At 50.5% G+C, this 21,400-nt stretch overlaps 2 protein-coding genes across 2 annotated transcripts; both read left to right on the top strand.

Moving 5' to 3' along the window:
• Nucleotides 1-11,763: 11,763 nt before the first annotated feature.
• On the top strand, nt 11,764-14,178 carry KCNA7 (potassium voltage-gated channel subfamily A member 7; the record flags this gene model as incomplete). The annotated part of the gene is made up of 2 exons (XM_082863207.1): nt 11,764-12,360; nt 13,360-14,178. Exons 1-2 carry the CDS (start codon nt 11,806-11,808, stop codon nt 14,176-14,178), a joined length of 1,374 nt encoding a protein of 457 aa, XP_082719333.1. The 5' UTR covers nt 11,764-11,805.
• Nucleotides 14,179-19,953: 5,775 nt separating this feature from the next.
• Nucleotides 19,954-20,586, top strand: NTF4 (neurotrophin 4; the record flags this gene model as incomplete). The annotated part of the gene is made up of 1 exon (XM_082862863.1): nt 19,954-20,586. One exon carries the CDS (start codon nt 19,954-19,956, stop codon nt 20,584-20,586), a length of 633 nt encoding a protein of 210 aa, XP_082718989.1.
• Nucleotides 20,587-21,400: the final 814 nt, after the last annotated feature.

The following is a 21,400-nucleotide window of genomic DNA, read 5'->3' as shown; positions in this document are numbered from 1 at the left end:
GGGATCCTGGATTAGATTCTAAACCGTGAAAAGAACATTAGTGGAAAATTGTTGAGATTCAAATGAGGTCTGTACCATTGGTTAATGGTATTATACCCTTGTTAATTTCCTGACAAATAATTGTACTATGGTTATGTAAGTTGACGTTGGTGAAAACTGGGTGAAGGATATATGGGAACTCTGTACTATTCTTTGCACCTTTTCTGTAAGTCTGAAATGATTTAAAAATTACAAGTTTAAAGAAAAAATTTTAATGAAGCTAATCTTCCCTTAATAATAATAAAGGGTTAGATTTTCATACTAAACGAAGTAAGCCAGACAGAGAAAGACAAATATCATATGATATCACTTATATGTGGAATCTAAAAAAGTGATACAAATGAACCTATTTACAAAGCAGGAATAGACCCACAGATATAGAAAAACAAATATACAGTTATCGAAGGGGAAAGGCAGGAAGGGTTAAATTAGGAGTTGGGGTTAACATATACACACTACTATATATAAAATAGATAACCAGCAAGGACCTACTGTATAGCATAGGGAAGTATACTCAATATTTTGTAATAACCTGTAAGGAAAAATCATCTGAAAAAGAATCTCTCTATATACGTATACATTTATAACTGAATCACTTTGCTGTACACTGAAGCTAACACAAGATTGTAAGTCAACTACACCTAAATAAAAAATAATAATCCTCGCTCCTAGATTTGTAGGCTAAGCAACTGGGTAATTGGTGGTGCCACTAATTTACAGAGGGAAGACGTGGGGAAGAGTGGGATTGTTGAGGAGGACTTCTGGGTTTGGACACGCCAAAGATGTCTGTTTGACACTCAAGAGGAGCTGTGGAGTTGAAAGTTGTAAGATATGGCAATCACGGAAGAATTTGGGCCTGGAAACCTAGATTTGGGAATCATTGGAGTAGACGTAGTATTTGAAGCCATGTGACTGAATGAACTCAGTTAGGAGAGGAGAGAAGATGGAGAGGGGAAGACATCTGAGGACCAAGTCCCAAGGCCCTCCATCAGAATTCAGATAAAGCAAGAAGACCCAGCAAAGGAGACTGAGTAGGAGTGATCACACATGTAGGAGAAAAACCAGGAGAGTTGGGTGTCCAGGAAGCCAAGTAGGAAAGTGCTTCAAGAAGGAGGCAGTGTTGGGCTTCCCTGGCGTGCAGTGGTTAAGAATCCACCTGCCAATGCAAGGGACACGGGTTCAATCCCTGGTCCTGGAAGATCCCACATGCCGTGGAGCAACTAAGCCCGTGAGTCACAACTACTGAGCCTGCGTGCTGCAACTACTGAAGCACACACACCTAGAGCCAGTGCTCCGCAACAAGAGAAGCCACAGCAAAAAGAAGCCCACGCACTGCAGTGAAGACCCAATGCAGCCAAAAAACAATTATTAAATTAAAAAAATAAAAATTAAGAAAAGGAGGCAGTGTCAAGATATGGAAGCAATCTACGTGTCCATCAGCAGATGAATGGATAAAGAAGACGTGGTGTATATATACAACAGAATACTACTCAGCCATAAAGAGGAATGAAATTTTGCCATTTGCTGCAACCTGGATAACTTGGAGGGCATTATGCTAAGTGAAATAAGTCAGACAAAGACAAATACTGTATGATATCACTTATATGTGGAGTCTGAAAAATACAACAAACTAGCGAATATAATAAAAAAGAAGCAGATTCACAGACATAGATAACAAACTAGTGGCTACCAGTGGGGAGAGGGAAGGGGGCAGGGACATGATAGGGGTAGGGGGGAAAAAGGGTTATTATGGGACTATATGAAATCACTTGTGTGAAACTTTTGAAAATTGTAAAGCACTATAGAATTTAAAGAATCTTTCACTCAGTAAAAAAAAGGAAAAAGGAAGAGGATGGACCTAGAGATTATCAATACTAAGTGAAGCAAGTCAGACAGAGAAAGACAATTATCATATGATATCACTCATATGTGGAATCTAATTTTTAAAAAATGATACAAATGAACTTACTTACAAAACAGAAACAGACTCACAGATTGCGAAAACAAATTTATGGTTACCAAAAGGGAAACATGGCGAGGAGGGATAAATTAGGAGCTTGGGACTAACATACACACACTACTATATATAAAATAGATAACCAACAGGGACCTACCGTATAGCACAGGGAACTCTACTCAATATTCTGTAATAAACTATATGGGGAAAGAATCTGAAAAAGAATGAATATATGTGTATGTATAACTGAATCACTAAGTTGTATACCTGAAACTAACACATTGTAAATCAACTATACTCCAATAAAAAATTTTTTTAAAAAGAGCACAGGAAAAGAAAAAAGGAGGAAGAAGAGGCAGTGTTCAGAGTGTCTAATGCTGCTGAGAAATGCAGAAACATAGGGACTGAGGTTTGGCTACCATAGATGACCTTGACTAAACAATGGGAGATGAAGCAGAGACCTCAGGTAGGGAAAAATTTTTAGAGAAGTTTTGCTACAAAGGGAACAGAGAGAGGTGTTAATAGAAGGAGAGGGAAGTGGAGTCTAGGAAGGTTGGGTTTTGGGTGTTTGGGTTTTTTTGGCCACGCCACACGGCTTGTGGGATCTTAGTTCCCTGACCAGGGATCGAACCCATGCCCCCTGCATTGGAAGCGCGGAGTCCTAACCACTAGACCTCCAGGGAATTCCTTTTTTTTTTTTTTTTAGGATAGAAAAGATGTTAAGATAGAAGGTCTTATAGCAGAATTATCTGCTGATGGCAAAAAAAAAAAAAAAATTAAGCATATACTTATCGTAAAACCCAGCAAGCTCACTCTTAGCTACTTATTCAGGAGACCTGAAAACTTATGTTCACACAAAAACATGTACATAATTTTTATAGCAGCTTTCTCCATAATTGCCAAAAACTAAATGAAACTCAAACGTCCTTCATACAGGGAATGGATAAACACATGGGCACACATGCCTTGGAATAGTACTGAATGTTAAGAATGAAAAAGAGTCAACTCTACTTCAATGAAAAATAAAATGGGGCTTCCCTGGTGGCGCAGTGGTTGAGGGTCCGCCTGCCGATGCAGGGGACACGGGTTCATGCCCTGGTCCGGGAGGATCCCACATGCCGCGGAGCGGCTGGGCCCATGAGCCATGGCCGCTGGGCCTGCGCATCCGGAGCCTGTGCTCCGCAACGGGAGAGGCCACAGCAGTGAGAGGCCCGCGTACCGCAAAAAAAAAAAATAATAATAAAATAAAATAAAATGTAGGGACTTCCCTGGTGGCGCAGTGGTTAAGAATCCGCCTGCCAGTGCAGGGGACACGGGTTCGAGCCCTGGTCCGGGAAGATTCCACATACTGCAGAACAACTAAGCCTGTGCGCCACAACTACTGAGCCTGCACACCTAGAGGCCGTGCTCCGCAACAAGAGAAGCCACTGCAATGAGAAGCCTGCGCACCACAACGAAGATTAGACCCCGCTCTCCACAACTAGAGAAAGCCCGCACACAGCAATGAAGACCCAACGCAGACAAAAAATGAGTTAATTAATTAATTTTTAAAAAATCCGTAAAGGAAAGAGCTACTGATACACACAACAGGAATGAATCTTCCATGCATTATGCTAAGTGTAAGAAGCCATACTGAAAAGGCTACATATGCTATGATTTCATTTACACTTGACCCTTGAACAACATGGGTTTGAACTGCGCAGGTCCACTTCTACGTGGATTTTTTTCCCGTAGTCAATACTGCAGCACTAAACGATCCGGTTGGTTGAATTCCTGAATGCAGAACCGTGGATATGGAGGAACCACAGTACTCAGAGTTTTCAATTGCGTGGACTGTCAGCACCCCTGTCCGACCTGGAGCATTGCTCAAGGGTCAACTATATTTGACATTCTGGAAAAGGCAAAACTACAAGAACAGAGGGAGAGAAAACAGAGCAGTTGTTTCCAAGAGCTGGAAGTGGGGGAGGCAGCTGACTACAAAGGGAAGGAGGGAACTTGGGGGGAAGGATGGAAGGTTCTATATCTTTACTATAGTGGCAGTTACATAACTATCTGTTTGCCAAAATTCATAGAAGTGTACATGTAAAGGGTCAATTTTATTGTATGAGAATTAAATCTCAATAAACTCGACCAAACCAAAAAACTGGCTTCCCCAAATTAATTCATTAATGACAAAGGGAAAAAATAATAACTTTATAGTGGAGAAACCCAGCAGACACTAGCCTAACCAAGTGATCAAAATTAATGTCACCGGTGATAAGATATAGCAACATGATGTGCCCCCAATATGATGTGATGAGAAGGGAACTTCAACTGTGTGGCATCCTCCCTCCCCGCAAAAAACTATAATCTCAATCTTATCAAGACAAGACAATGCAAGATAAATGCAAATTGAGGGACAGTCTGCAAAGTAACTGACCAGTATTCTTCAAAAGTGTTGAGGTCATTAAAGACAAGGAAAAAGTAAGAAACGATTGCAGAACTGCAGGAGGCTAAGGGGACATGACAGCTAAATGCAATGTGGTACCCTGGGCTGGATCCTAGAAGAAAGAAAGGAAATTAGTGGGGAAATGGAGGCAATTGGAACGTCATTTAGTCAACAGCATTGTACCAGTGTCAATTTCTCCATTTTAACAAATGAACCTTGGCAATGTAAGACGCTAACATTAGGGGAAACTGGGTGAAGGATATCACGAATTCTCTGTGCTATCTTTGCCACACTTTTGTAAGTCTGAAAATATTTCAAAATTAAAAGTAAAGCAAAGAAAAAAGATCTTATTATAACACAGGAATGACAACCTGATACCGAGGAATAGGAGAAACTGACATCGAAATTGACATAACACGTCTGCGTTAGTTTCCTATTGGCTGCTGTAACAAATTACCACAAACTTAGTGACTTAAAACAATACACATTTATTACCCTACAGTTCTGGAGGTTGCAATTCTTAAATGGGTCCACAGGGCTGTGTTCCTTCTGGAGGCTCTAGGACAGAAGTCATTTCCTTGTTTGCTTTCTCCAGCTTCTAGAGGCTACCTATATTCCCTGGCTCATGGCCCTTCCCTCCAGCTTCACAGTCAGCAAAGTAGCATCTTTCTCCTCTCTGACCTCTACTATTTTTGTTTTTTCATTTTTAATTACTATTATTTTTTGTCTTTCATCTTCTTTTCCCCCGGCACGATGCACAGCATGCAGGATCTTAGTTCCCCGACCAGGGATCAAACTCGTGCCCCCTGCAGTGGAAGCGTGGAGTCTTAACCACCTGGCCACCAGGGAAGTCCCCATTTTTAAGTATTTTCTATTTTATTTTAATTTCTTACCTGTATATCTATCCTCACATCATCTAAGAATCTGACCTTCCTACCTCCTTCTTGTAAAGACCCTTGTGATTACCTTGGGGCCACCGAGGTCATCTGGGATAATCTCCCCAACTCAAGAGCCTTAATTTAATCACACCCACAAAGTCCCTTTTGTCATATAGTATTGGGTTGGCCAAAAGGTTCATTCGTTTTTTTCCGTAAGATGGCTCTAGTAGCACTTAGTTGTCTTTAACTTCATTTGAAACAATTTTGTTAGATTGTATGTGACAGCTTGTCATATCAGCGTGCATTTAAAAAAAGACGTATCAAAACTGGTGAATTTTTGTGTAGCCATTTTAATATTGAAGATGGAAGAAAAAAAGCAACATTTTTGGCATTTTATGCTTTATTATTTCAAGAAAGGTAAAAACGCAACTGAAACGCAAAAAAAAAAAGATTTGTGCAGTGTATGGAGAAGGTGCTGTGACTGGCTGAACATGTCAAAAGTGGTTTGTTAAGTTTCGTCCTGGAGATTTCTCACTGGACGATGCTCCACGGTCCGGTAGACCAGTTGAAGTTGATAGCGATCAAATCGAGACATTAATTGAGAACAATCAACATTACACCACGCAGGGCTTCCGTGGTGGCGTAGTGGTTAAGAATCCACCTGCCAATGCAAGGGACACGGATTTGAGCCCTGGTTCAGGAAGATCCCACATGCTGCGGAGCAACTAAGCCCGTGCGCCACAACTACTGAGCCCATGTGCCACAGCTACTGAAGCCCGTGTGCCTAGAGCCCCTGCTCTGCAACAAGAGAAACCACCGCAATGAGAAGCCCACGCACTGCAACGAAGGGTAGCTCCCACTCGCCACAACTAGAGAAAGCCCATGCACAGCCGCAAAGATCCAACACAGTCAAAACAAACAAACAAATAAATAAAATTTAAAAAATAAAACGAAACAAAACATTATACCACACGGGAGATAGCTGACACTGAAAATATCCAAATCAAGCGTTGAAAATCATTTGCACCAGCTTGGTTATGTTCATCCCTTTGATGTTTGGGTTCCACATAAGTTAAGCGAAAAAAACTTGCTTGACTGTATTTCTGCATGTGATTCTCTACTTAAACGTAACGAAAACGTTCCGTTTTTAAAACAAATTGTGACGGGCAATGAAAAGTGGATACTGTACAATCATGTGGAACGGAAGAGATCATGGAGCAAGTGAAATGAACCACTGCCAACCACAGCAGGGGCTGGTCTTCATCCAAAGAAGGTGATGCTGTGTATATGGTGGGATTGGAAGGGAATCCTCTATTATGAGTTCCTTCTGGAAAACCAAATGATTAATTCCAACAAGTACTGCTCCCAATTAGACCAAATGAAAGCAGCACTCGACGAAAAGCGTCCAGAATTAGTCAACAGAAAACGCATAATCGTCCATCAGGATAACGCAAGACTGCATGTTTCTTTGATGACCAGGCAAAAACTGTTACAGCTTGGCTGGGAAGTTCTGATTCATCCACCGTATTCATATTCACCAGTCATTGCACCTTCGGATTTACATTTATTTCGGTCTTTACAAAATTCTCTTAATGGAAAAAATTTCAGTTCCCTGGAAGACTGTAAAAGGCACCTGGAACAGTTCTTTGCTCAAAAAGGTTAAAAGTTTTGGGAATACGGAATTATGAAGTCACCTGAGAAATGGCAGAAGGTAGTGGAACAAAAAGGTGAATACGTTGTTCAATAAAGTTCTTGGTGAAAATGAAAAATGTATCTTTAAAAACCAAAGGCACGGGCTTCCCTGGTGGCGCAGTGGTTGACAGTCCGCCTGCCGATGCAGGGGACACGGGTTCGTGCCCCGGTCCGGGAAGATCCCACATGCCGCGGAGCGGCTTGGCCCGTGAGCCATGGCCGCTGAGCCTGCACGTCTGGAGCCTGTGCTCCGCAACGGGAGAGGCCACAACAGTGAGAGGCCCGCGTACCGCAGAACAAAACAAAACAAAACAAAAAAAACCCAAAGGCACTTTTTGGCCAACCCAACATATTCAAAGGTTCTGGGAATTAGGACTTACGACGTGGACATCTTCCAGGGGTGGGGGGGGACATCATTCTGCCTCGCATATTAATGATACAAGAGAATTAGGAGTGATGACAGGAGTGAGTTTGCAGCCGGGACAGAGAGATGGGACCCAGGACACAAGGCAAGATGTTGGTCTTGGGTTGGGAGGGACAGATGAAAAGCAGAGCATCTGGGCAGCTGACAGAATGGGCTGTGGGAAGATGAAGTGTCTGGTAGCCTCTACGCTTTCAGAAGAATGAGTGAGGGAATCAGCTGACTAAAGGTGGAGGACCAGGGTGTGGTGGGGATTTGAGGAGAATGAAGATGGGGAATGGCCATCTTGTGGGGGGGGAGTGCTGAGTGTACCTTGATGAAGGACATAGAGCAGGGTCACAGGAGGGCTGGGATTTGGTATCCAGCCCCCCTCAGAGCCCCCTGGGAAGGCACAGGGTTAGGGTTTCACCCCAACAGAGCCCTGGAGGGGATCATAGGCAAAGAAGGGAAAGACATCCAAAGGAGAGTGACTTTATGGGGGACCGTGGAACGGTGGAAGCAGGGGGAAGAGGGAAGGGAGGACAAGACGGGGGGAGTCAAAGATAATGAGAATCTAATGGGGTCAGTGCATTGTACCTGCTGGTGGGCTTGAAAGTTGGCTTTATTTTTATTTATTTATTTTTTTGCTGCACCCCCCGCAGCTTGCAGAATCTCAGTTCCCCGACCAGGGATTGAACCCCAGGCCATGGTAGTGAAAGACAAGAATCTTAACCACTAAGCCACCAGGCAACTCCCTTGAAAGTTTTTTTCTTAAAGTTGGTTGGTGGGAAAAGGGAGTGCATGGACAGAGAATGGGATGATAAAAATAGAGTTTGCCTACTGTGTAGCACAGGGAACTATATTCAGTACCCTGTGATGAGCCATAACGGAAAAGAAGAGGAAAAAGTATATTTATGTATAACTTTATCACTGTGCTGTAGAGCAGAAATTGACATTGTAAATCAACTATACTTGAATAAAATAATTTTTTAAAAAAAGAAGAGGAAATCAACTAAACTCCCATAAAAAACAAACAAAAAAGAGGAAGAAAAAAATAGTCTGGGGAGTTCCCTGGCGGTCCAGTGGTTAGGACTTGGCACTTTCACTGCTGTGGCCCAGGTTATCCCGCAAGCCGTGCCGTGTGGCCAAAAAAAAAAAAAAAAAAAAAAAGTTTTAAGGGTGTGTAGTTACTGATAATGACAAGGACAAGGGTATGACCGAGGAAGTGGGTGGCACAATCAAGGGGGACAGATAGACACGGGTGTAGTTTCTCTGGGAGGAAAACAAAAATTGCCTATAATTGATTGCAGTTTTGCATGCAAAACTCTTATGAATATAGGAAGAACCATTGTGCTGTATACTTTATTTTTAAAAATTATTTTATTTTAAATTTATTTATTTAAAAAAAATTTTGGCTGCGTTGGGTCTTCATTGCTGCGCGTGGGCTTTCTCTAGTCGTGGCGAGTGGGGGCTGTTCTTCCCTGTGGTGCGCGGGCTTCTCATTGCAGTGGTGTCTAAGCGTGTGGGCTTCAGTAGTTGCAGCATGCAGGCTCAGCAGTTGTGGCTCGAGGGCTCAGTTGCTCTGAGGCATGTGAGATCTTTCCCAGATCAGGGATCGAACCCGTGTCCCCTGCATTGGCAGACGGATCCTTTTTTTTTCCTCTCTTTTTTTTTGCGGTACGCGGGCCTCTCACTGTTGTGGCCTCTCCCGTTTCGGAGCACAGGCTCCGCGGCCATGGCTCACGGGCCCAGCCGCTCTGCGACATGTGGGATCTTCCCGGACCAGGGCACGAACCCGTGTCCCCTGCATCGGCAGACGGACTCTCAACCACTGCGCCACCAGGGAAGCCCTGCAGGCGGATTCTTAACCACTGCACCATCAGGGAAGTCCCATGTCGTATACTTTAAACGAGTGAACTGTATGGTATGTGAATTGTAGCTCAATAAAACTGTAAAAAAGGAAGGAAGGAAGGAAGGGGGCTGGGATAGATCAGAGGGCAAGATGGATGGAAATGATGGGTTCAGAGTACCAAGAGGCCACGTGTGGATTATCTAGTATCTATCTAGTATCGTGGTGTGTGTTAACAAACCACCCAAAGACTGTTTGACTGAAAACAATAAAGATCATTTATCTCACTCACAAGTCTGCAAGCTGGGCAGGGCCTCGGGGAGAAGGCTTATCTCTCCTCCGGGGGTAGCCTGGCTGGGGCAGGAGGATGTGCTTCTAAGATGGCTCACTCACGTGGCTGCAGGCTGGTGCTGGGGATGAGCTGTGAGTTTAGTAGCCTAGAGTTCTCTCCACATGGGCCTTGTCATCTAGCCTGCACAAGTGTCCCAAGGAAAAGAGTGGGGTGGAACGTTGCCTTTTATGACCCAACCTCGGAAATCACACTGCGTCTCTTCCAAGGTGGTCTGTTAGTCGAGGGTCTCACCAAAGGCTGGAGAATGGACTCCACAAGATAGGGTGTGACATGGCTTGGACAAAAAATACGGTCCTTTTTGGAAAAGACAACCGGGTACAGGCCAGGTTTTAGCAGAATCATCTATATGGGGATATTGAAATTATTAAGAATTATGACAGTCGTTTTAGAGTGATGGATATAGAGCCAGGATTGAAAATCTTCCATGAAAGAGTGGGAGTGGGCAGAAGGGAAAGAGATGAGTTCTTTAGGGAAGGCTGGGAAGAGGTGTCCATGGATAACTTGAGCTTCAAAGGAGCTGAGGGAGGGAGAATTGTCTGGAAGTGGCAAGAAGGAGCGCCCACCTCCAGGCTCAGTGGTAGGAGGGTGTTAAGAGATAAGGTTGCAGGCAGGAGAGATCGGTGCACACACAGCATTCAGAAACCTACAAAGAGGGATCTCTGTGGGCTCTGAGAATGAGAAAAAGAAGAGAAAGGAGACCAGAAAGAAGGGAAAAGGCCAGAGAGATGGGGAGACAGAGACCCAGACACGGGTAGGGCCAAAGACCATGAAAGAAAGGGACACAGACACAGAAAGAGCGAAACAGAAATCAGATGGATGGTGACATAGCATCCCAGAAAGAAACTGTAGACAGGAAGAGAACGTGCCAGAATTCCTAGGGGGTTAAAACCTTTAGTGTCTCTCTCTACTCCCCCAGCAGAGGGCGCCCGGGGCCTCATTCCCTGGAGTCCGGGTGTCCAATCCCCACGACTTCCCGCCAAGCACATCGGATGCGGCTATTTTTACCCCGTGTCATAGGACACTGGTGGCTGGAAGGCCATCGTCTGTCCTTTGGTCCCTTCGAGTGACCCTGCAGCATTTCCCCAGCCCACCCCTGACCTGTTCCTGGCAGGCCTGGTCTCCTTTTGCACTATTCAGGGCTGCAGCTCAGGCCTTGCTGGGTCTAAGAAAGTCTGGCAGAGAATCCAGGTGGAGACCCGGGGGGTGGGGGTAGGGGCAACCCGAGCGAGGGCACCCCATGTGGGGGGCACACGCTCCGGGTTTAGAGCTGCTGGAGCATCCCCTGGATGGGGAAACCACCAGGACAATGGCACAGACAACCTAGGGTGAATGTCAGAGAGAGATTCAGAGATATGACTCGGGAGAGGCTCGGTCCTCCAGAGGCCCTGAGACAGAGACTTGCAGTAATTCAGAGAAACAGGGAAAGAAAGATACCCAAAGGGGAGACCCAGAGAATCCCAGGGACAGAGACACAGTGGGCTGAGAGGTAATGAGAGAGAAGAGACCCAGAGAGACAAGAAGCAGAGAGACCCAGACAGAGGGGAAAGACAGAGACCATGAGAGACAAGAAAGAAACAGAGATAGAGATACAAGAATATAAGAAAGACGGAGATTCGGAGAGACCAAGACACAGAGACTGACGGGAATCCCCACAGATGACCCTAGAACGGCAAAGCTCAGGGATAAATGACCCATAGAGATACTCAGAAATAAAACCCCGAGATCAGATATACAGAGAGACCCAAAGTGAAGGCATAGCCAGACACAGAGACATACAAAAGAACGAGAGAGAGAGACAAAGAGATGGAAATTTGTGACTCGAACAGAGCGGCTCAGATACTCATAAAAACATAGACGAGAGACATACACGGAAACCCGGAGAGACGCAGGACAGAGATCTCAGGCGATGGAGAGACAGAGGAAAAGGAACCCCGAAGGCCAGGTGGACCCGGAGAAAGCGCAGCGCCGCGTCGCCTGGGGGTAAAGGGAGGGCGCCCCGGCAGAGGGCGCCCGGCCGCCCTCTGCCCCGCCGGGGTCACGGCGCCCCCTCCCCCGCGTCCTGGCCGCACGGCCGGGCTATTTTTACGCGTGGACACCGGACACCAGGCTGGGGCGGCGGCGGCGGCGGCGGCGGCGGCCGAGGCGGGGCCGGGCCGGGTCGGGCGTCGGGGCCACACGTCCGTCCGCGGGTCGCCGGGGCTGCGCGCACCATGGAACCTGGGTGCCCGCAGCCGTGCGGCTGCTGCGAACGAGTGGTGCTCAACGTGGCTGGGCTGCGCTTCGAGACCCGGGCACGCACGCTGGGCCGCTTCCCGGACACGCTGCTCGGGGACCCGGTACGCCGCAGACGTTTCTACGACGGCGCGCGCCGCGAGTACTTCTTCGACCGGCACCGCCCCAGCTTCGACGCGGTGCTCTATTACTACCAGTCGGGCGGGCGCCTGCGGCGGCCGGCGCACGTGCCGCTCGACGTCTTCCTGGAGGAGGTGGCCTTCTATGGGCTGGGCGCCGCGGCGCTAGCGCGCCTGCGCGAGGAGGAGGGCTGCCCCTTGCCATTGGAGCGCCCCCTGCCCCGTCGCGCCTTCGCGCGCCAGCTCTGGCTGCTCTTCGAGTTCCCCGAGAGCTCGCAGGCCGCGCGCGTGCTCGCCGTTGTCTCAGTGCTCGTCATCCTCGTCTCCATCGTCGTCTTCTGCCTTGAGACGCTACCCGACTTCCGCGACGACCGCGACAACTCGGGGCTCGCCGCGGTGGCTGCAGCTGGCCCGGTGAGGGGGCGGGGCCTGCGTGTGGAGAGGCGGGATTTGGGAGGAGCTGGACGAGGTCCACGGGGTCCTGGCCAATCATAAAGTGGGGTAAGGGGCAATGGGAGGTGGGGCCTCTCAGGAAGGTGGGGCCTGCCTGTGGATAGGCAAGGCATTGGGGGCCTGGTTGGAAGACCTGACCAATCAAAGGTGGGCAAAGGCCTGTGAGAGGTGGGCAAGCCAGGGACGGCGCCAGACCTGGGAACCCTACATTAAATCCTGGGCTGGGGGCGGGAAAGGTGTAGCTTAATGGGGCGGGGCCTGAGGATCTAAATAGGAGGACCTGCCTTTTCAGAAGGCGTGCGCTGAGGTAGGTGAGAAACCCGGCTTTTGGAGGGCAGGAGCACTGGAGGACAGGTGTAGTAAGAAATCAAAACTGAGGGATAAGGAGAGACTGAAAAATTGGGGTCTATACGGCTGGCAGTAACCAATGGGAAGGATGGGCTGGAGGTAGTGAGATCTGGGACCTGAAGAAAGCCGCCGAGGAAGCTGCAGATGGAGGGGTGGGGCCTGAGGACTGGGGCAAAAGGAATCCATCATAAAGAAAGTTGAGCTGAGGGCCGTGAGGGAAGGGGCCCGGGTTTTGGCATAAAGATAAGGTGTTTAACCATTATGGTCCAGGCTGGGTTTGGGGAGGGCAGGGCACAAGGGAGTGGGGCCAGGATGGGGACCCTCCCCATCTGGAAATTCAACTCTGGGGGTGGGATTTTGGGAGGGAAGAGATTGAGCCCTACTCAAGCATTATTTCAGGAGGCCCTGCCAATGAAGGATCAGGGACCCTAAAGTCAGCCTTCCCTGGGGGTCCCGAGAAGGAGTGTACTACAGCTAGGTCACCGGGGTTCTGGGGGTAGCAGCTATTGACCAATTTGTAAAGAAGTAGTTGAATATTTAAACAGGAAATATGGCCATTCCAGTGCATCCCAGCCCTGGTATGGTCCTCCCTGAACCCCTTCCTCTCTGCAGTTTCCAGCTCGGCTGAACGGCTCCATCCCAGTGCCTGGACCCCCACCTCGCTTGCCCTTCGATGACCCGTTCTTTGTGGTGGAGACATTGTGCATCTGTTGGTTCTCCTTCGAGCTGCTGGTGCGCCTGGCAGCCTGCCCAAGCAAGACAGCCTTCTTCAAGAACGTGATGAACCTCATCGACTTCGTGGCCATCCTGCCTTACTTTGTGGCACTGGGTACCGAGCTGGCCCGGCAGCGGGGGGTAGGCCAGCCAGCCATGTCACTGGCCATCCTGCGAGTCATCCGACTGGTACGCGTCTTCCGCATCTTCAAGCTGTCCCGGCACTCAAAGGGCCTGCAGATCTTGGGCCAGACCTTAAGAGCCTCCATGCGAGAGCTGGGCCTCCTCATCTTCTTCCTTTTCATTGGTGTGGTCCTCTTCTCCAGCGCAGTCTACTTTGCTGAGGCCGACCGGGCAGACTCCCATTTCACCAGCATCCCTGAGTCCTTCTGGTGGGCAGTGGTCACTATGACCACAGTTGGCTATGGAGACATGGCGCCCGTCACTGTGGGCGGCAAGATAGTGGGCTCTCTGTGCGCCATTGCCGGCGTGCTGACCATTTCCCTACCTGTGCCAGTCATTGTCTCCAACTTCAGCTACTTTTACCACCGGGAGACAGATGGCGAAGAGGCTGGGATGTACAGCCACGTGGACACGCAGCCCTGTTGCCCACTGGAGGGCAAGGTCAATGGGGGGTTTGTGGATCGAGAGGTTCCTGAGCTCCCACCTCCACTCCTCTGGGCTCCCCCTGGGAAACACATGGTCACCGAAGTGTGAGGACAGTTGAGGTCTGCAGAACCTCACATTTCCTTGGAGGGAGGGAGGGAGGGAAGGGAGGAAGGAAAGTTGGGGGGAGGGTGTTGGGTTTAGGAAGAACTAAGTTAAGTGGTAATGAGTTGGGGAACACTAAGTCTTATTGGGTCTTGAGTTGTGGATTGGTAGCTCCTGTGGGTACCTCCTGAGGTGACAGTGAATGGCAATGGGTTATGCTGATTTGAGGGGGGGGCTCCATCAGTTTGTATTGCATTGGGTTGTGTAAAGCTTGGGGTAGTGTGGAGGTAGGTTTTGTCACATAATTTTGTGAGTTTCTTAGTTCCATGTTGGGTTGGGTTGGGTTATGAGTGTAGGTGAGTCTTGTCCAAGTGCATTATGCAGGATTCTGTGGTTTTATGAGTCCCCTAGGGCCATGTTGGATCAGGTAAGGTGGTCACCCACGGCACTGTTGGGGCTGATTGTGTGTTCATGCCTGGCACTGTAGAGTTGGGTTGAGACACTGGAAACTGCGTGGCTTTGTGATTCTTCTAGGGCCATGTTATTTTAAGTTCTGTGAACTTGTGAGTCATGTAGAAATACGAAGAGTCATGTGATAGAATGTGAGCTTTCTAGGTCATATGAGGTTAAGTTGGGTTGGAATGTATGAGCATAGGAGTCTTTCAGGGTTCTGTTGCGTTGAACTGTGTAGAGTTATATGGCTAGAAGTTTGTCGGGGCTACAATGAGTTGAGTCGTAATGAGTTGTATAATCATGTGAACCTCGTAGGACCAGTTCAGTTGGGTCATACAACTGTTTGATTTGGGTTACATCAAGTTCCGTCCTTGAGTCCTGTAGGAACGTTGGGTTGAGCTGGACTGTATGTACGAGCACCACAGGGCCATACTGGTTTGTTTTGCATTTAGTGGTAGCGCCAGGACCCAAGGATAACAGCGCTGGGAAGGAATCATGTGTCAAGGAGTGAATATGGTATGTGGACTCTAGGAGACCAACTGAACTGGCTTGCCCAGTGTCATCCCCATAAGGGGCAGGGCTAAGTTCTGTATCTGTAGATTCCGTTGGTCACACAGAAGGCTTCTGGGTGAACTTGGAAATGTAGATGCCCCTTCCATTTACCCCACACCTGCTTTGTTTTGCCATTCAAACCCCTTCTCTATCTGTCTTCCCATAGAGTTTTCCTTCCAGACATGGAGATCAGAGCCACAAGGGAAGGGGAAAGGGGGAGAAACTGTACTCTGTTCAGACATGATGGGGGGATAGAAACCCAAAGGAGGGGGACAGAGAGCTGGGGAGGGATAGAGACCCAGAGAAAGAAAGAGAAAGAAACCCCAAGAGGGGAAAAAGACCCAGAGAGAGGGGGAGACAGAGACCCATAGGGGGCAGGTATCAGGCACCCAGAGAGCAAGGGACAGAGACCCAGAGTTGGAAAGAGACCAGAGCACCCCAGAGAAAGAGAACCAAGAAAGAAAAAGGCAGAAAAAGTCAGTGCCCCTGAACCTGAGAGAGATGCACAGTGTATTCCATGGAATCACAAAGGGATCCCAAATCAGGATGAACCACCCTACCCTGTGTGTCAGACAAACTGCAGGGCCCACTCTATCTTCCTGGGGAGAAAGCAGTGTCTCAGAGCATGGGAGTGGCTTCCCAAGGTCGCGTGGCTTGTCCCCGGGGAGGGATGGGGGGCTGGACTTGTGGCCTGCTGCTTGACCCTACATGTCCCCATCAGCCTGCTGGTCTGCACAGGACTTCCCAAGTCTAACAGCCTCATTTCTCACAAATGAGGAAACTAAGGCTCGGGGGAGGTGGGGGGTTACCCAAGGTCAGAGGTCTTTCAGTACTAAAAGGGCATTTGGAGGAGAAAGAAGAGGAGGATGGTTACATCATTAACATATATAGGGCTGCCTGTGTGCCAGGTAACTTTCAAAGTACTTGTATTCATTATTAAAATCCACCCAGTGGTTTACAGAGAGTTGTTGTTGTTATTTTTAGCTAGGAAACCACCCCCCTTTCTTTTTTGGTCAAATGAAATCTCACTTAGGAGCACCAGTGTGAAGCATCAGAGGGTGTGAACTGGTTTGAGGAGTCTCTCTTGACAACTCAGAATGTGGCTAACAAATTCCGTTTGGAAACCCCTGATTTAATCCAACCACCTTTTTACACAGAAAGATAGAAGAAGGTACAGATTGTGAGAAGTGTTTGATAAAGGTTGAAAATAATGTAACCTTTAAATAATATAACACTTCTCTCCGAAATGGAGAGAAAGGCACATTTGGAAAAGAAACGGAGACAGACAGACCCCCCTCACAGTGACAGACACAGGGCAGAGTCTGGGAGGCAGGCACAGAGCCCAGCACAGGGACCCAAAGAGGAAGAGACACGTGCAGAGAGGACAGAGATACCCAAGGGGAGGAGGGAGAGCAGGAGAGAAGAGGGCGGCGGTCTGGGAGGGGGTAAGAGACAGGAGGGAGGACAAAGACCCATAGAAGGGGGAAGAGACCAGAGAGGAGGGGCCAGAGATCCAGAGAAGAGAGAGGGACAGGGACCCAGACAGAGAGGAGAGGGATAGAGAGAGAGGGGGACAGAGACCCAAGGAGAGAGGGGGAGACGGAAACTGTTTCCCATTACTCTTTGAAAACTCACCCCTACTACCCCTTCAGAGACTGAAAGTTGCATAAAGTTCCTCTGGTAGGGCGTGGGGCATGTTGGGTGCTTAGGGGTATGGGAAGCATGGCGAGGTCAGGGAAGTGACCTGAGTGGACACTCAAAGACTGAGAAGCGCCCCTCCTCCACCCCAATAAACAACTGCAGCAGCCTTCTGTGTGGCCTTGGCTCGGATGGGGAGAGGTGAGGGGAACACCCTAATCCGGGGACACCCTTCCCGTCACCTTGCCATGCTATATTTAGGCTGAGCGAGAGGTACGGGATGACCCCCCCCCCCGCCACCTCCACGAAGGCAGGTGTCGGCTTTCCTCCTGAAAATAGCTCCAGGGGAGGGGTGAAGCATTAAGTCTGTCCCGGGACTCCAACTCCTGTCTGATCTCCATCTGTCTTAAGGTCTCTGTTTCTCTGGGTCTCTTTCCCCCTTGTGGGGTTCTGTTCCCTTTTCTTAGCATGTCTGTCTCCTCTCTCTGCATCTGTGTCCTCTCTCTCTCTCTGGGTTTCTGTCTCCCTCTTTCTCTGGGAGTCTGTCCCCTTTTCCTCTCCATTTTTGTGCCTTTCCCCCACCTCCCTTCATCTGTCACTATTCACTTTCTTTCTCTAAGCAGGTCATTCTGTTGCCAAATCATATCTTTGTCTATCTCCGGGTCCTGGAATACCTTGAGTTGCTCTTATCTGAACTCAGGACAAGACCCTCTCCCCAGTCCCCACCCGGGAAATTCCAGCAGAGAGGACTTATGTGGGAGAGACCCCCCTCACCCAGCGTCTCCCCGGGGCCTCGGGCCTTATCACTTCCCGAGCCCAGCTGGTTAATGTCTGGCCTGGAGCTCCCGGGGGAGTTGGGGATGAGAGCAGAGGGTGGGAATCTGCCCGGGGATTGACACTTCACTGGCAAAAGAACGCAAAGGAATCTCAGGCCCAGACTCCTGGGTCTGAGGGAGGAGGCAGCTGGAGCTGAGGAGGAAGGGGCTGGGGGTCCAGACTCCTGAGTCTGAAGGAGGAGGGAGCTGCGCGGGCCCAGACTCCGGAGTCTGCGGGAGGAGGGGTCTGGGGGACCTGGACTCCTGGATCCGGGGGAGGAGGGGGCTGGGGACCCGGACTCCTGGGTCTGAGGGAGGGAGGGGTGGGTGCTGGCGCCTGGCCTCCTGGGACTGAGGCGGGCGGAGGGCTGAGCTAGCCAGGCCGGGCTTCCGAGGTCTCTGCACGTGTGTGGAAGGCGGGATTCCCCCGGCCCCTCCTCCGCCGTCGGGCGCCGCCCCGCCCCCGCCCCCGACCCTGGCCCTCGGGAGCTTGTGCCGCGAGGAGCCGGTGGGCGACCGGGCGTCCCTGCAGCCAGCGAGCAGGAGGAGGAGCCGCCGCCGCGCCAGGGGCAGCCGGGGGAGCCGAGGAGTGCGCCCCAGGTAAGAGCCTCCGCGCCTCCTCCCCCGGGATTCCGGCGTCCGGGTCGCCCTGCCCCCGGGTAGGGAGGGGCGGGGGCGGGGCCTGCGGGGGCGGGGCCTGGCGGAGGAAACTGAGGCAGGAGGGCAGTGTCCCAGAGGGACAGCCCGTGACCCCCAGCGGGGTCTCAGGAGTCCGCACCCCCTGGCTAAACCTTCTGGGGGAGGGGGGCCGGGGAGTCCGTCTATCTGAGTACCTGGGAAGGAGCTTGAACTCCAACAAAACTCCAGGGTCTGAAGGAGGAGGGCACTGGGGGTCGGACTCCTGGGTTTGAAGGAAGAGGGATTTGGGGGCCTGGACTCCCGCATCTGAGGGAGGGAGCTGGGGACCTGAGTTCCTGAAAGAGGAGGCAGCTGTGGCCGGGGCTCTTGGGTCTGAGTGAGGAGGGGGCAGCTAGGGCCCAGGACTCCAGATCTGAGGCAGGAGGCAGCTGGGAACCTACACTCTGGGTTCTGGTTGGATCAACATGTGCCCCTCTTCACAATTCCCCCTTCCCATTTCCCCATCTCCCAGCCAGGGCAGGCGGCCACGCCAGGTATGTGCAATAGAAGTCTTGGACGGGCCCTGGCCTGTCCTGTGAGGAGAGAACATTCCAGGAAGCAGCCTCGGGGACCCGGGGCTTCTTAAGTGTGGGCCCTCAGGGACCCGGGTGTCCAGGCCAGCCCTGCCCCCGCCCTGTCTGAGAGATGAATGGGCTGAGGAGGATGTAATCTTTTCCAGCCTCCTTCATCCTCAGCGTCTCCCCTCCCCTCTCCTCCCCCCATCTGCTTTCCATCCAGGAGCCATCACCTGGGCGGGGGGATGCAGCCTTGACTCTTGGTCCCTTACACTTTAAAAAGAACACTTTTAGAGAAGGGGAGTGTTCAGGCCCCCTCCTCCACCTGCCTCTATAACCTACCTGTTCCCTTCCTCCGCTAGGTGGTTGCCCCCTCCCTCTCCTGAGATGTCAGGAAGGAGGGGGCCACCTGCGTCCCCCACAGGGGCCCCCCGGAGCCTGGGGGCCCCCAACCCCGGAGCTCGGAGGCGGAGGAGGTGCTGACAGGTCTGGTAACCACCCACTTCTAATCAGTCCTCTCCAGGCCATCCTGTCCCAGAATCCACCCACAGGCTTCCAGAATGTTCTAGAGAGACTGCAATATGCACACCCCTGCCAGTGTCTCCCAGCCCTGGGCCAATTTCATGGACAGGGAAACTGAAGCCCCACCTGAGAGGAAGTGTCTTGCCTTCACAGTGGCAGTTTTAAGCTGAACTTGGGTCTCCCTAGGATTCCAGAACATGACCTTTCTCAGAATTTTGGAAACTCAAACCTCCTCCAGACTGCAGGGCTTAGGGTTCCTTGGGGTTGTAGAGGCAGGATGGCAGAGTGGAGTTGCTGGGACAGGGTTCAAGTTCCACTTCTGGCATTTGCTGGCTGTGTGACCTGGTGCAAGTCACTAACCTCTCTGAGCCTGTATTTCCCCATTTGTTGGCTATTAATAGTAATCATAGTAGACTAATTATGATTAATCTAGAAGTTGAGCATTATCGAAGCCCTAGAATATAGGGTCCCCCCAAGTTCTAGAACAAGTGCCAGAACCGCCTCCCTGTGGTTCTGGCACACAGAAGTTCCCATCGGCCCCCCCACTAAGTTATTATCCTTCTCTCTAATTCCAGCTTCCCTCTCTCTATCCTCAGGTGCTCAGCGAGATGCTCCCCCACCCCTCAGGCTCCCTCCCCATCCTCCTACTTTTCCTCCTCCCCAGTGTCCCAATGGAGCCCCACGCCTCACCCTCACCCCTGCCCCCATTTCCAGTCCCCGAGTGGGACCTCTTGTCCCCCCGAGTAGCCCTGTCCAGGGGTACCCCCGCTGGGCCCCCTCTGCTCTTCCTGCTGGAGGCTGGAGTCTTTGGGGAGCCAACTGGCAGCCCGGCCAACCGCAGTCGGCGGGGGGTGAGTGAGACAGCACCAGCGAGTCGCCGCGGAGAGCTGGCTGTGTGTGACGCAGTCAGCGGCTGGGTGACAGACCGCCGGACTGCTGTGGACCTGCGTGGGCGCGAGGTGGAGGTGCTGGGCGAGGTGCCTGCGGCTGGCGGCAGTCCCCTTCGCCAGTACTTCTTTGAAACCCGCTGCAAGGCTGACAGCGCTGGGGAAGGTGGCCCCGGTGGGGGTGGAGGAGGCTGCCGGGGTGTGGACCGGAGGCACTGGGTGTCTGAGTGTAAGGCCAAGCAGTCCTACGTGCGGGCATTGACTACCGATGCCCAGGGCCGTGTGGGCTGGCGATGGATTCGAATTGACACTGCCTGTGTCTGCACGCTCCTCAGCCGGAATGGCCGGGCCTGAGGCCCATGCCTGGGAACTGGGCAGGTAGAGGAAGAAGAGAGCTGGATGCTGAAAGACCTCAGGGGTGGCCTGGCTGCTCTAGGCCTCAGTTTGGGAACTCGTCAAATGGTCACAAAAATCACAGCTCTCCGATTTTGAGAGCTCCATCTGGGCAAGAAAGACAGATGGTGAAACCAAATGGGGGTTTTGAAGGATGAATAGGAGTTCTCTTGGATGAACTTGAGGGTAATAATGATGATGATGATGATAGCCAATATTTTCTGAGTGCCTACTGTTTATGAGCTCTAATACACAACTTGTCAGATCAGCTCTGGTGGATTTGACCATTGGAGGCCCTCAGCTTCTAAGTTGCTGACCATGCGATCTCAGAGGACATCACCTTGCCCACCCTGGAGAGAGTGACAAGGAGGGGATATGTCAAGAAGTGTGTGTGGGAGCATAAAAACTGGAACATGTAGGCAGCTAGTTGGGAGCTGGGGTTCAAATGAGAAATCTTACTTAGTCAGATAGGGCAAGTGTTGGCTTAGATATTCTGTTTTGAGGTAGTGAGCTACCTATCACAGCAGGAGCACAAGCAAGGTTGAATGACAGGAGGTCAGGATGCTTAATAGTTTGGCCTTGGTGGGGAGTTGGAGTCAGGTTTCTACCCCTCTTCCCTGTCCCAACCTTTACCCTATACTAGTAAAGAAATAGACCTTACCATTGTCCAGCTTGAGTAGAGCATGAGGTTTTGACCAACTGGCCTGTCCCCTGGCTGGGATCAGGGGTGATTTGGACCCTGATCATCCTAGAATGAGCCAGGAAAATCCAACAG

Source organism: Leucopleurus acutus, assembly GCF_964270905.1.
Source record: "Leucopleurus acutus genome assembly, chromosome: 20".
Taxonomy (NCBI): domain Eukaryota; kingdom Metazoa; phylum Chordata; class Mammalia; order Artiodactyla; family Delphinidae; genus Leucopleurus; species Leucopleurus acutus.
The sequence above is the reverse complement of the archived record's forward strand: the minus strand, read 5'-3'. Positions and strand labels throughout refer to the sequence as shown.